Source organism: Mesoplodon mirus (assembly GCF_964341445.2).
Source record: "Mesoplodon mirus genome assembly, chromosome: 19".
In the NCBI taxonomy this organism is placed as follows: domain Eukaryota; kingdom Metazoa; phylum Chordata; class Mammalia; order Artiodactyla; family Ziphiidae; genus Mesoplodon; species Mesoplodon mirus.
In genome coordinates, this window is record NC_138995.1 from 29434860 (window position 1) to 29451204 (window position 16345).

General features: G+C 36.5%; 1 protein-coding gene across 2 annotated transcripts in view; it reads right to left on the minus strand.

The window, feature by feature from the left end:
• LPCAT2 (lysophosphatidylcholine acyltransferase 2) overlaps nucleotides 1-16345 on the minus strand; it is a 65524-nt gene that overhangs the window by 43427 nt on the left and 5752 nt on the right. The window contains exons 2-8 of one of the 2 annotated variants that reach the window (XM_082607723.1): nucleotides 15186-15325; nucleotides 13686-13903; nucleotides 12266-12378; nucleotides 10062-10122; nucleotides 9102-9160; nucleotides 7476-7510; nucleotides 4099-4153 (exon numbers count right to left, since the gene is read on the minus strand). In XM_082607723.1, the coding sequence (XP_082463849.1) occupies nucleotides 4099-4153; nucleotides 7476-7510; nucleotides 9102-9160; nucleotides 10062-10122; nucleotides 12266-12378; nucleotides 13686-13903; nucleotides 15186-15325 (681 nt within the window). Of the gene's footprint in view, nucleotides 1-4098; nucleotides 4154-7475; nucleotides 7511-9101; nucleotides 9161-10061; nucleotides 10123-12265; nucleotides 12379-13685; nucleotides 13904-15185; nucleotides 15326-16345 lie in introns of those variants that run through there. The other variant, XM_082607724.1, reaches the window with a different exon arrangement.

The following is a 16345-nucleotide window of genomic DNA, read 5'->3' on the forward strand; positions in this document are numbered from 1 at the left end:
AAAGGTTTTATGAACAATGTTTTATGAACATTAGCTCCTTCCTTTTTAAAAGAACAGGAAAATCTAGTTGATAAGGTGAATAAAGGTTAATGCCTAACTCACCACATACTAGCACACAAGCAACCTGATTAAATCCTCACAACCCTATAAAATAGGTATTATTATCCCCCTTTGACCAGTGAGAACACAGGCTTAGAGCGGTTTAAGTAATTTGCTCAAGCAAATACAGGTAAGTACTAGCAGAACTGGAACAAAAACCCCAGCTAACGTTCTTCTTGTAGCACTCTATTTCTCCACTTACAAATTCCAGAATTCTACCAAGTTCCAGAAGAAATTACCTCTGTTAGAACAAGTACATATGGGGTGTGTTGTGTGTGTATGTATGTATGTATTTGTGTGATGGTTTTCTAAAAGGCCCGTTTTAGATTAAAAACTACACATCATTTTAGTGCATTTGTATACTTAAATAAACTATATAAATGTATTTGAAACTTCTCTAAGTAATTAGCTTTAAGAGATTTAAAAAGTGATATATTTCTATAGGTGTTGATCATAACACTCATTATTATAATCCTTTCCTACATCAGAAATTTTTTAATGAAAAAAAAACACCTCTATCACAAGGCAATGAATTACCTACCATCAAGTAATGCCAGCAGCCACTAGAAGCTCACTATAAGCTTTGCCAAGGAATTTTTCCTAAAGCAATATATGTATGTCTACAGACAAATCATTTTTACGTATCTCTAATATAATGGATGGCTTTAAAGTCAACATATTTTGAATGCAAACTAAGATATAGCCCATGAAAAAGGAAACTGATTGTAGAGTCAATGTGAATGTCATGTTTCCATTCAGAAACTAGCTGTTATCCACAGAGTGCTATATAGTCTGACTTTGCTTATATTCTCTCTCATGAGATAAACTAGAAGGCTCTTAATTTATGTCATATTTTGGAATGTTCCCTACTAGCTAGCTTATTCCCTATGCCCCTAAGCCATATGCTTATTAAGGAATACTTGTGGAGTAGCTGGCTGATAAAAGTGATCACTAAAAGATGCTTTAAGTACACCCACTATGCCACATTATGATTCAAAGAATAACTTTCAATAGAACCATTCTGTAGACACACATGGCATCATTGTTCAAAGATGCCACAAGACCAATTCCATAGGGCATGAGGTTTGGAACTTGTATTTTTAAGATCCAAGAGTCAAGAAAATAATAACCTTTTCAAAAATAAGTCTTTGTGTTGGGGAAGCAGAGAAGGAGTGGGTAAGGAAATAGTCCTAAATATTATATTCCCTAGATTTTTAGATATCTGATCATTTTGGTAATTAAAGAGATTGATAATCATCATTAATGAGGGGAGACTTGTGAAACTAAAGGATACAGCCTTCAACATACTGAGAAGTCCTTGACTCACAAGAACAAGTGTGTCTAAATGGACATTTTCGTAATAATCCACTCATAGCTCATTTTAAAAACCATAAAGTTAAGGCTATATTCTTGAATAATACATCTTGAATTAGGTTTACCTAATTAATATTCAAGAAGGTCTAAAAACACATGTTAAAAATAATACCTAGGATTTCCATCCATTTTAAGAAAAAGAAAAGCAGAGGAGGTGCTTTTGAACAACCAAGACAACTGAAATTGTAGCAACTAAATGTACTGAGACTTCTGACTGAGCTGCATTGGGGCAGCTCAAGCTGGGCCTCCTCTGACGTGGTGGAAAACCTGGAGCCTCAGAGCTAGTGCCCAGCCCCTGAGAGTCTTGAGCCAAGGTGTGGGTATACTTAGTGCCTGGCAGGCTGCTGGGATACATTTTCCAGTTACATCCCAACAGTAGGGAATTTAAAATATTCAAAAATCATAAAGTAGTTAGGAATCCCCTGGGTGAAAGGTAGACTCATAAATCTCAAATTAAATTACAGTTAAAATAAGAATACCCAGTTTGAAGCCTATAAGTTTCCATCTTCTTACCCTGTACCACAATTCTTATACATCAAATCCCTACCTATTCAGCTTTTTTCAACTGGTTGAAAGCCATTTTGTGTGTGAAGTTATCAAGCAAAGGATATATTCTTTTATTTGCAGAAAATATTATCCAAACAGGTCTGAGAACAGGTTGGAGAATGCAAATATTGTAATTGAAGAGAAAGAAGGACAGCCATGACATGGAAAGGAAATGTGGTAATAGTGGTCAGGGCAAAAGCATGAGGAATTTGCATACCTCTGTTGTAACACAATTTGACCACTGACACGTGTGCTAGACAAAAAAAATGTACAGTTCTATGTGCATTTCCACATCTATTGCTAGATTTCATCTTAGCTAAAGAGGGGTAAATTTAGAGGAAGGAACAGCATATATATATATAAACAGTATCTTCCAAATTTGCAGAGAAGATAGTATGGCTGTTTTAAGTATGGGTTTTCTTATTTATTTATTTTTTTTTAGAGAAAGAAAACGGGGCTTCCCTGGTGGCGCAGTGGTTGAGAGTCCGCCTGCCGATGCAGGGAACGCAGGTTTGTGCCCCGGTCTGGGAAGATCCCACATGCCGCGGAGCGGCTGGGCCCGTGAGCCATGGCCGCTGAGCCTGTGCGTCCGGAGCCTGTGCTCCGCGATGGGAGAGTCCATAACAGTGAGAGGCCCGCGTACGGCAAAAAAAAAAAAAAAAAAAGAAAGAAAACAGGGCTAGCTATCTGAGCAGCTTTTCAAGAAGGAAGAGCAGTGCTCAGTCGAAGTACTTAGAAATAATAAGATATTTCTTTCTACCAGGGTTTCCCAAAATGTATTCTATGGAAACTGGCTCTAGGAGGTATCCAGAGAAAAAAGGGGTTCAGTGGTCAAACATTTCAAAGGCACTGAGAAGTCTTGAGAAAAGAAATCTGATTCATTTTATTTACCCTGGTACTTCCTAAACTTATTAGGATACAGATTAGTTTTTTTCTCTAGAAACATCTAAGTATATTCCAAGATCTAGTGTTTTCTGGGCACACTGAGAGATACTGAGCTGGTTTTAAAAGTGGGGAGGTGTGGCATATAATTAGTAAACAGGTATTTTCAAGGCAGGCAGGCAGACAACCTGCAAGTCTCAAGAAAAATTTCACTGCAGTTAAATTCACTTTGACATAATCTGCCCTCCTACATCATTTGGTATTGCTGACAACACCTAAATGGCTGAACAACCAAGCTATCCAACAAAATAAAATAGGATTCTTGTGACTTCCATTCCACAGTCCTGTCACCTGGAGCACTGGCCCCCCGCTCAGAACTCTGAATTACATATGCAAACTTAAGGTTTTCATTACAAAAGCCATGGATGCAATTGGAAAATCCAGGCAAGAGTCTGGAGAACCACTATTCTGACCCTCTCTCTTCAGAGGCTACCTGAGGGTATCAGTAAAGCCAACGAGATTCTGAATTCAGGGGTTCATTATTCCATGTCATTCCTGGAAACTAAGCATAGTTCTTGGAATCAACCTTCAGAGTCTTAAAAATCTGGTCAGAATTTTCAGAACATTCTAATCACTCCTCCAGTGTTACAGCCTGCTACTGTGACTTAAACTGAAAAACTGTCCTGTGAAAGATGATATGAGCTGCCTTCACGGCTCATACAACATGATTTCCTCAGGCTTTCCATGTGCAGATTGATTCCAAAAGTGAGGGTTTCTCACTCTGTACCTCTCCCACAATCTCTCAGCTTTCAGAGAACATACTTCTTCAAGAAGTTGTGGGGTTCTACCAGCTACTGTACTTCCTTTGGTCAGGATGTGAAGGTATATCATACAACTTGGCAGAGGTCAGCACTAAAAGGATTAAAAGATAGGAACGGGTGATGTAAGTCTGGCCAGCTAGGGTGGTGACATGCTGGAAGTTCCCAGAAGTTAGGAAACTGTGTTTCCTAACACAGTTCTAAGGGCTAGGGTTGACAGACTGGGTTAAGGCACACAATTTGCAAAAGACCAGGGTTTATTTTCAAGGTGGCGGATTTAACTTCCAATCTTTCTACATCTGGTCTCTCTAGACTAAAAATTCACAATGAAAGGTAAGGCCAAATCTTAGGCTCCAAGGCTACATTTTGAACCACTTACCTCAACTTCCACCTTTGTGAAGGGCTGGCACCAAGTGAGCACACAAAGTTGAATGCTGAAGAGAAAAAAAGAGAAGGCCATCTTTATGTGGTAATACAAGTACCATCTAATATTACTGAGCAATCTTTTCTTTACATACAAGCAACCCTATGTCACTCTTTGTATGTATTCTGCATTTATAAATGCCACACTGTAGCTATAACACTTCTTGGGTTTAGAGAACTATTGTTGATATTCAAAAGTTAAATTGCCGAATGCAATACCAAATATGTATTTGTGGGTCAGAGCCACAGCTCAGCAGACTAAACCCCAAATTTGAAGTCTTCTTGACAGCTAAGACTCATAGGCCTAGAGAAACTAACCATGGTCACATTTTAAGGTACATTAATGTGTTTATAGAAAAACTGCTGAGTAGAATATTACATTACTAAATTCTTTTCTAATATTAAAAAAAAAAAAACAGTGGGCCTTTCCTTAAAAGCTGAAACTTTATCATCATTGTCCCAGTTATTAATAAATGTTTTAGCTATGGGGAAATTTTCTGAAAAGTTTCAGATTTCATTGTAAAGCTAGACAAAGGCTTTCTTTAAAGTGGTTATAATCAATCCTCTCAAAGATAATTTTTGAAATGGTTCCCACTTGCAGCTTTCCAGTGTATATTTAGACTCTCTGGATAAGATTTCTACGGGACTTTTATTTCGCCTCATGTAGACGGATGACCCAGAAGTCAGGCAGGGTAAATTAGACTACATGTTTAAGAAAACAACCAACCAAGCTTTTTTTGCTATTAAGAAATTAAAATATGATTTACCTGTAAAAATTGCTTGAAGGGACTTACTTAAGACAAGGAATTTAGGAATCTAAACAAGGAATTTACTTAAAAGAAGGAATTTAGGAAACAGGTTTATTAATTCCATAATTAATTATAAATTGTTAATGTGTCAGTTCTCATATCTTCTGTTTGAAAGGGAAAGAATCTTTTACTATCAACTCCAAGCCACAAAGCCAATCCATATTATCTATCATTAAGTAAATTGTTCTTTAATGATTTAAATTGAGCTTTGGAATTCAATGACTTGAATACATATTTCGTTCTGAAAATTCTGAATGCTGTTAAAGAAAAAAAAAAAAAAAACACAAATGAAACCACACACAAGATCTCTTTAAACTTGACTTGTCCACACTACAGACAAACCAAACAACACTTCTTAGACTGACATAAAACAGCTTTTCCAAGGCTTTCCCTTCTTGATGGTTAGTCCCTGAGCCTCCTCTTCCCTAGGACATCTGCTTTGGTGTAAAATCCCTTCCCTAGATCCTGAGTCAGAGTAGTACTTGGAGCCAGGGCAACTGAGAGAACTGATTTAGAAGTAAGAGACATAGTGCTAAATATAACATGAAGATCAGAAGATAAAAGTGTAAACGAGAGGTTACCACACATAAGTGTGATGTGGCACTTGGATAAAACAACGTTGTATCTTTAGAAGATTTTGTGTTTGTTTATAAATCCTAAGAAATCTTTAACTCTGAAAATACTTTTTTTCCTTTCTTTGCTGAATCCTATTTTTCCCCCTCTGTCACACATTTCTCAGGTTAGAGCTTAGATTAACTCAACCACTCTATTTATCCCTGATCTCCCTTCCAGAAAAGCTTCCTATTTGACCTTCATATCCACCAGCCCAGCTGCAAAACCAAAAAAAGTCACAATGAACCCAAAGTCACTATCTCTATGAGGACTTAACTTGTAAAGTCCCCAAGGATGACACACCTCTGGAAATATAAATATGTTATCCCCTCAATTTTCAGGCACTTCTTTTTCTAAAATGCTCTCACACTACTTGTTTCTCCTACTCTTCCCTTGTATAGAAGCTGAAAACAAGGAATTCGTAATTAGTAATGACAGGAAATATGTATTCTAGCCAAGGGAATAGACTGATTTCCTGTAGGGTTAAAGATAGCATAATGTCTAGATACCTTTTACAATTTATGTTCCTTATTTTTGGTGTTGTTTACTTAACTTCAACTACCAGGGACTGAAGTATAACAGGAACATAAATGTCTCAGGCGTATCAATATTTATTAACACATGTAATTGGCCCATCTATTCTGATTTAAATGTATCATTTCAAAGCAACTTACATACACAAAAAAATGGAGAAAATAAGTATGTTGTAGTTAAAAAAATCTAATTTTCAGAAGTTGTTTGGATTGTCTACAATGTACTTGAAGGCAAACGGTGATTTCTTTTAAATACTTCCAAGTGATCGTCACCTATCCATCAATAATTTGAGCTCTGTGTATAACAGTATCAAAAGGCATTACTTCGTAAGTCCTGGGAAAGTCCTCAAATCCAAAATATAAACAGGCTGTCTTTTAAAAATTTTTTTAAGTTTGGGGAAGGTTTATTTATTTTTTTTCTCTTCTGCCACCCAAAGCCAGCCAGGTTCCTTGAGGTGAACATAGAGGGATGTCGACACTCTCCATGCAGGTAAAGGACCAAAGGAGGCACGTAAACAGGCAGGGGAGCTAAACAAAAGAACTTCTTGAGAGAAAGTAAGATTCTACATGTTCTGCTCTTTTTAAAAGGTCTATTTCACTTCAGCTAGCTTAACAGTGAAACTGTATTCTTCTCTTCAACATTTATAGAAACTGCTGATCCCTAGGCTCTTAAAATCCAAGAGTGGAAGTGAAAGCTTGGTTAGCTATTTCTTCAACTCAAATCAGACACATCACAACTATTTCAGACCATATGACTAAACTGCTCTGGACTGTTTAAATGAATACAGTAAAATAAAGATGGAGACACCAGATAATGCTAAATTTGCAATGGGAATGAAACTACAAAACTTAAGCTAAGTAGGATGCAAATGAGATCACTGGAATGTTTCTTAAGAATTGGTAGATAAACACTTGAGACCCATTAGAACATGACAAACAACTAGAATCCTGCATATGGCAGACACTGGGGTTTAATGGGCAAGATAGTTATGCTCTCTACAGAAACTTCTCTGTTACAAGATTTAAGGATCTGATTAGAAGTCTTTACTTCTACAAAAACAAGGCTTTTTTTTTTTAAAAAAAAAAGAAGAACAGGGCCTCCCTGGTGGCGCAGTGGTTGAGAGTCCGCCTGCCGATGCAGGGGATGCGGGTTCGTGCTCTGGTCTGGGAGGATCCCATATGCCGCGGAGTGGCTGGGCCCGTGAGCCATGGCCGCTGAGCCTGTGCGTCCGGAGCCTGTGCTCCGCAGGGGGAGAGGCCACAACAGAGAGAGGCCCGCGTACAGCAAAAAAAAAAAAAAAAAAAAAAAAAGAAGAACAAATTCTTTTTCTTCACTCGAATAAAATTTATATAAACTAATAATAATATAAGTGACTTACAATGTATATCCTTGCCATGTCCATGTCACAGTATCCTAGAATAACAATAGTATTTAAACTGTTAGTTCAGAGAAAAAATACCAAATAAAACAAAAATTTCATTTTGATACTGAATATACTTTCTTTCTGAATTAAAAGCAATATGCTGAAAAGTAAGACAAGCATAATATTATTGTTAAACAAGAGTCAACTGATCTATAAATTCTTGGATCACATACCTACATGGCAAAGATCTGTCTTCCATATGTAACCACCTATCTTTTTATGGAATTAAGTTGCTTTGAATTTTTAAAAAAACTTGTGCATGCTTAACTATTTTTCTCCTAATATGAACATATCTGGATAATTAATTGGCTTACAAAAACCAGAATACATCAGTTCTCAAAAACAAAAAGTTTATTTGGGAAAACAAACTACAGTAGTGAGGTAGTGCACAGTGAAAGAATTTGAGTAAATGACAAATGCAAACCCACAGGTAGAAGTACACTGAGTAGAAATTTGATGAATTTTAATTTTTTAACTACAAGTGTCCAAGGTTGAGAAATAAGCCGCTGATAGAAAGTTGAATTAAGAGCTCAATCTTAAATGACATAGATCATTAATAATTACATCCTGCCTTTTAATGTAAATTCTCTAGTAAAGAAAGCTCCTCTCCGAAACAGAACATCCCTCCCCCTGCCAAAAAACCACTTTCTTTAGGAAAATGGTGATGCAGTCAATACCCAGAAACTGACAATGCTCCTCGCTGGGGCAGAAGAGTATTTCCTGATCCCACATGGACTTTCTATAGGATGTTAGGTTCTTTTCAGATATTTTCTTATTTAAGCTACTTGCCAAGTGTCACACAGCTACTAAGTACTGAGCCCGAAATTAAACACCAAGCCTTTTCCAAATTTATCCTACTACTTCAATCCTTCTCTACCAGTAATGACCATTGAATCAGGAGAAGTTGCTCCTTCTAGGCTTAATGAAAACTACAGGGCTTCCCTGGTGGTGCAGTGGTTGAGAATCTGCCTGCTAATGCAGGGGACACGGGTTCGAGCCCTGGTCTGGGAAGATCCCACATGCCACAGAGCAACTAGGCCCGTGAGCCACAACTACTGAGCCTGCGCGTCTGGAGCCTGTGCTCCGCAACAAGAGAGGCCGCAATAGTGAGAGGCCCGCGCACCGCGATGAAGAGTGGCCCCCGCTTGCCACAACTAGAGAAAGCCCTCACACAGAAACGAAGACCCTACAAGCCCAAAATAAATAAATAAATAAATAAAATCTAGGAACTTAAAAAAAAAAAAAAAACTACAAATTTATGAGAGTTTTCTGAAGTCCAGTCTAAGAGACCCTGAATCTGAGACTTAACCATACCATCACAGTGACTACAGGGTAGAAGCTAAGGAAATATCTTCCTATAGCTTAGTAATAGCAAAAGCAATATGTCAAATTGGTATCAACCAATATGTGCCTATCTTGCAAATTTTTAAAAACTAAATTGTAGCAAGGAGAATGAGTCTACCCATCTGCGCCCACCATTTATCTATTCATCTATTTTATTTATTCAAACAAAAGGGGTCCTAGAGAATTTGTGCTGTTTGGAATGTTGAGATTCTTCCCATAGTAAACTACGATGCTTACCAGCTTGTTTGGGTATCTGAGGAGAACTGGCTGCACTGGAACTCCTGGAATGAAGGCCCCTATAACCACATAGTGAAATTTTATAACATGCTCTTTACATGAACACAAACTTTACAGTGAATTAAAAAATTAATAATAAATGATGTAAATATGTTAAATGTTTTAAGAGCACATATAAACTATTGGTTAAATGTTGGTAAATCCCTAGTGTTAGCCAAAATGACAGATTTTTGAATTCAGAATTATGTAAGCAAAATACTAAATGTTATGCCCAAGTCACCTAAAATATTGCTTATATCTCCATTTGTTTTCATTTGCCAAATACCTATTATTCAACAGGATTAAAAAAAACAGTAATGATGAAACCAAGACAAAGAGAAAATAAAGAGAAGAAAATCTAGTTGAAACCAAATGCTTGAACCCTAAACTACCACACTTGCTAGAATTGAGTTCTAACTTTGGCTCTGAGCATTCTAGCAGCCAATACAAAAACATTTTAAAGTATTAATAATTACTATGAAATGACATATGAAATTACAAATTACTATAAAATTCAAAACTTCATAATATTTTTAAAAGGAGTGAACCTTAGAAGGAACTGAAGGTATTTTAATGATAATTGAAGTAGGTTTTCTAACTTGATGACACAGGATCCCAAGTGTCTGTGAGGGTTATCTTTGGAGGAAAAGAAAAATCTGCTAGTGGTTTCTGCTCAAACACACACACACACACACACACACACACACACACACACACGGGACATTCCAAGGAAGAAGGGGTTATGATACCAAAAGAGAAAGCAAAGGAGTGAGTTCTGTAGATCCACATCATTCAAAACATTTTATCAGAAAATAAAAAATGCTCCAAGCAAACTGACAAGTTATTTTGTATATTTATTATCAGATCATTGAGAAATCTTCCATACTACTTTGTCACAATACATAATTTAATTGATCTCACCTGGTTTAAAAGTAATCAAACAGGAACGATTAGTACAAGTACCTTCTGGGAAAACTAGTATCTTGGGAGAAAAGGAATAGATTTAATATTTCAGTCTAATTAATAGATTAGCGTTTTACTTGCTTTCTTAAGACTTTGCAAATAGTTGCCAATTTTTATAAAGCAAAAATAAAATAAAAGGCTAACACCTGATTCTAGTGAAAGCTAGAATCTGATTATTCGGCTTTGCTCTAGAAGAAGTGTCGTCTGACCATTAAGATAACTAGAAAATGAATTAAAGCTTTGAAGAGAGAATTCACATAGTAAATGTTTCTTAATGATGATGCTAATGATCTGAATAGGTTTCGAAGATGTAGACCCTGAATCATGGTCAAAGTGTGCATGTTAGGCAATATTAAATGCTTTCTTCTACTGCTGTACATCCTTAACCAAATCATTTCCTACTTCTTTGTTTCAGTTTTCCCATTAAATGATATTCCCTCTTACAACATATAGCTTTGGTAAGTACTGAGAAAAAAGGAGGAAATGCCTACAATATGCTTTATGCTTACTTCAATTCATCGACATATGGAATACAATTTAATGTCCTTTTTTGAGGAGGTGTTTTTAGCTTTTAATATACTTCTTTATGTTTTCCACACAAAAGATACGCAGTACAGTTCCTCATTAACTGAACAGCATAGCAGCTTCATTTTTCTGAAGCATTTAGAATTTAGCAATGAATAAATTGCTAGGCACATAAAACAAGAAAGAAAATCCCTGCACTAACAGCAGTTAGTAATGGGTATTTTATAATAATTAGAGAAGGAAAACATTATTAAGCTAAATTGTCACAATAACAAGTTATTTGTAAAATAAAAATTGTGAATAGGCGCAGTTCCATCCTCCATTTAAAAAAAAACCAGGTTTCCTACCCCAAACGGATACAATATCAAATATGATTCATGGAGTGGATATTCTATGAACAATAAATTAATATAAACAATAAATTAATATAGAGTAAATCATAAAATCTCAAGAACCGGATGGGGCATTAAAAGTCATATAGCATCTCTAATGCTTGAATTCTTTTTGCGATATCCCACCCAAGTTGTTGCTTAGCCAATGCCTGAACATTCCAGAAAGAGATTCCAAATCAGACCATTCTAATTCTGGACAGAAAACTTGAGATGAGCAAAATGAATTGAAATCTACCTACTTGTTAACTTTCACCCACAAGTCCTAGATACATTCCTTGGAGCCAAGAGCAAAATCACACCCTTATTCCAAATGTCATTTCTTCCCAGTGACTTTTTAAATCATTCCTTACATGCCTTGGTTTCTAAAACCTCCTGGTTGGTCATATGCCTCTTGGTACTTTAACAACTACAAATCACCATGAGTGGCCAGATCACCTCAGGACCATGAGTTCTGCTAGAGATCACTTGTTTTCACCTGGGCAAAGATAGAGGGGTACTTATCAGAATCACCCATGAGGCTCCATTTATGCAATAAATGTTGCCCCTTCCACACCTTCAAAAAGCATTCCAGGGGCTTCCCTGGTGGCGCAGCAGTTGAGAGTCCACCTGCCAATGCAGGGGACACGGGTTCATGCCCCGGTCCGGGAGGATCCCACATGCCGCGGAGCGGCTGGGCCCGTGAGCCATGGCCGCTGAGCCTGCGCGTCCAGAGCCTGTGCTCTGCAACGGGAGAGGCCACAACAGTGAGAGGCCCGCATACCGCTAAAAAAGAAAAAAAAAAAAAGCATTCCAGGGGAAGGAGGTGGTGGGATGGTAAAATGTGAAAAAGTTCTACAGGTGATTCTGATATGCCCCTGAACTAAAAAGACTATCTAAATACACTTCAGATAAACTTAAGATTTTAATCATTTTCAAAATAAACCCACCATATTGTTGAGTATAACTGAGCTTCAGTATCTCATCTTTAAAAGGGTAAATAAATTCAGAGGTAGAGAATTAACATTTTATGACACAAAGTAAAAACCAGTTCAAAGAGTTTGGAGAATAAAAAATAATGATACATTTAATTCCACAGAGTATCTCATGGGGAAGAGGACTTTTTAATCCTCACTCATTTATTCTGCTTCTAGACATCTAGCAGAAGGTGTCCCCCAGTATTGGATCTGTGGATCCAAATGAGTATGTATACAAGTGTACAATAAATAAACTTTCAATATATTTAAATAAACATCTACTATGTTTTACCTGGGGCCATTCCCCTCCTGATGTGGCCCGCCTTATTATTTCATTTATTGTGTTTTTTCGAGAATCCGGATCTACACGGGACACCAACACTGGTTGCAGAGCCCGCAATATTCCTTTAAAACAAATGAAAAGTCACAACTAAGTCATTTTGGGGGCTAAAGCTACTACAGCAATGATACCAGATAAATCATAAAACAAATTGTATGGAAAATTAAAATGATAGCAAATCAAAGAGAACAACTTTAAAAAGCTCTCTAATTCAAAGTTTATTAGAACTTAGCTTCCAGTTTCAAAAGGATAGGTGGATATTTAGACCTAAAAATATTTCACTGATTTAACAGAAGTTAGCAGCAGGAATATGAAAAGAAGCAAATGCAGTTTTCTCCCTAAAAGACTTCTTCCTCAATTGACATTAAACATTTGGAATATACTATAAGATTATCTTGTTTTATTTCAGGAATATCCTGCAAACCGATTATGTGAAGTGATAGTACACGTGGGTAGGAGGCAATTATTATTTATCTTACTAAAATTTTCAGCGCAATAGTCTTTTAAGTAGGTAGCTTCCTAGCACCTGCAAAATAAACCTCAATTTACCAAAAGACTATTGCTAAACAACTTTTGGGGAAAATGTCATATTACACAAAGCAAGGTGGTTACCTTAAAAAAAAAAGAGAGAGAGAGAGAGAGTCTGTCTTTCTTAGATGAATGACAAAGCTGTAAGAACTACTATTATTTCTCCAGAGTACCAAGGCAACATCAGGCAGTTTTCACACGCGCTTTCTCACCACTTGATGCTTGGCAATAACCTTGGGACAACTGGTAGCAGTTACTTGGAGACTAATCCCCTGGGGAGAGAGCAAAGCATCTGGTGGGAAAAACATTTCACTTGCTTCATTATTTTTTATGGCAGGAAGCATTAATTGTTCCACATCATAATTTTCAAAGAGTTACACATTTGTCCCTCATGGAGATCTGGGCAATAATGAAGAAAACAGAGAGGAGAAAAGACTTAGTGCATTTATTTATCAGTCTAATACCCTGAAGAGAAATTCACTGAAATAGCATGTAACCAGTGCTTTCACAGACTCTTAGATTAAATTCTCTCTCCAAAAAATCTACCATGTTTGGTATTTAAAAACTTCTTTTTGGCTATATTTAGGAGCAGAAAGAGGTGATGGTGCAGTGACAGAGTTTAGACTTAAAAAGAATGATAAGGGTACAGATAGGGAAGTCTTTAATCTTTTTTCATAAATTCATTCTTGTGATATAGTACCTCATTAAAAGCAAGGAAATATGTTTGAAGTGTTTTATTATTTTAAAGTTTTTAAAAAGCCTACCAATGAACTATACATGATTTTCTAAATTGAAAGCATGAGCATGAAAATATTTTATCTCTGTTATCTTATAAAGTACTTACTGCCAATCAGAGGCACCTGCACATTCTCATATCGAGATACTATAGAAGGTAACCCAGCCACAACACAGGCAATTCCATCAAAGAATGTTGAATGAGGGGCAACAACAAAAATTGGTGCTTCCACAGGACTTGCGATCTTTCCTTTCACGGTAACTATAAATCCCATCGAAAAGAACATGGCACGGCCTAGAAACCTCAAGACTGGCTGAGTAATTTTCCTTTGGAAATAAATACAAAAAAGGACATAATTAGCTTTGCCAACTGCAGCTAACAGCAGGGTTTTACTCTAAAGCACAATGCAAAAACCAAGACAAGCTGGAGCACTTCATTTTAAAATGTGAGCTAAGAAGAATAGCTAACACTTTGGTGGAGCTCTTTCTGCCAGGCACTGTTCTAAGTAATTTATGCATATTAATTTCTTTAATCCTTAGCCCAATTTTATGAAATAGATAGCATTTATTATTATCCCCATTTTACAGACATGAAAACTGAGTCCCAGAGAAGTAATTTTCCCAAGGCCATGTGGCTAATAAGTGGCTCCTTTATTCTGTGACTATAAAGTAATAAGAATGAATCTTCAACATGCATCCACCACTGAGAAATCCAAATCAGTACTGTCCTTCAAAGGAGTCACCTTGGAAATCTATATTTGTGTAACAAGGATGCCACTACCTCCCAAAACACTTTTAGAACCGGCATGTGGAAATTGTCCTCAGAATTATTTTAGGAGTAAAATTTTAAAAGTAAGCCTTATTACCTATATCATTATAGCCCTTAGACATCATCAAGAATCTTAAGAAGTAAATTTACCATCTCACTTCTCTGGAACAGAGAAATTTCAATTCCAGAAATTGAATTGTTTACTCTTTAAAAAGAATCTGTCATTAAAGATTAGTTAATTCATCAAATTGTGCCAGGAATTGTGTTGGACACACAAGACAAGTAAGATCCAGTCTCTGTCCTTGATAAACTCAGTTGAGTAGAGAAACAAAAAAATAGCCCTCGAAGTGCAAACACATGACAGACATCTCAGTACGTGAATAAGCATTATAGCTTTGCATGAAGAATGTCTCCCATAAGACATCCAGTGGGAGCTTTAAAAAATGGGCTTCCTATAGAATTCTCTCAAAATTCACATAATAATATAGTGAGGCGCTATTAAGCAACTAACTCCTGAGGAAGTTTCTCTAACTTTAATTTCATGGTAAGGAGAAGTGAGACACAGAAAACCAAAGAACTTTTCCAGAGGGTACAGGGAAATGACCGATCTCTCCTTGCCCAGTAGTTTAGAGTTGAGATCTCTATTTATTTAAAGATAAAGAGCTCATCCCTTCACAGAATCTCCATACCTCCTATTTTTTATTTTTAGTGACATAGCCTGTAAAAACTATATTCCAAAATATCTTATATTCAGAGTCATAATTGTTGATCACTGACTAAACTTTGACAAACTCTTCTTTATCTTGATTTTCCTAATATTTAGACATAGTTATTTCTTACCTCTTCCAACCAGTTATTGGGTGGGTCAGCTTTTCAGGACAGCATGCTGTTGAAATTGCAGTAAATGGCCACGCCAGTAATAAAATTAATGCAAGCAACAGGGCACGAATTGGAAGCAGGATAATTCCAAGAAAGAAAATCTGAAATCAAAGTTGATTTAAAAAACAGATGACATTATTTTAATGCTGTAGTTATCAAACAGAAATACATAAGAGGAAAATCTTATGCTATTCATGCATTCACTCAAAGATGAATTGGGCATTACCCTATACCAGACAAGGATCTAAGCACAAAGAAAATAAGACATTGTACCTGACCTCACAAAGCCTACAAAGCAGCAAAAGAAACAGGGAAGAAAACCAAGTACTACCTGATCTGTATATCAATGAATGTGAATAGGGGCTGCTGGGGGAACTAAGAAAAGGTTTGTTGGACTTAGTAGTCAGGGAAAGCTTCCTGGAGGAGTTGAAGCTGAAACGTCTTGCTTTAAGAAGCAAGCAGAAGCTGGCAAGGTAAGAGGGGGAAATAGCTTTTTGAGAGCTATAAGCAGGATGAATATTAGTAAAGGCATTAGAGTGTGAAGAAGTAAATGTATTATTTTATATACCTGCCAGTCCTTTATAACTAACAATAAGGAGATGGGGGAGGAAATACAAAAAATAATAAAAACTAAATAAGAATAAGAATAAAAACTAAATAAATAAGAACTGCAAATAATACTGAGTGCTTACTACGTACCAGGCACTCTAAGTACTTGGCATGTAGTAACTTATCTGAGTCTTACAACCTTAAGCTGTTTTACATACAAGAAAGGAGTGGCACAGAGGGAATTAAGTTAAACTGCTTAAGATCACACAGTAAGTGGCAGAACCAGGATTTGAAACCAATGTGGTTATAAAGGTCTTGCTCTTAATCCTATCCCATAATGCCTTTCAAGTGAAATAAACTATCCTTGTATATCACAAATTGTCTTCTTTTTTTTTTAGCCAATTAGACTACTCAAACAGTGCTGCCCTTCTTGGCTCTATTGGCCCGTAATGTGAATCTGAGCATCATCAAATAATTTACGAGAAATGCCAAAAATATTGTAGTTATCAGATCTCTATCAAATTATTTGTGTACATGTGTACGACTGAATTAAAAATTACATACAAGGAAAT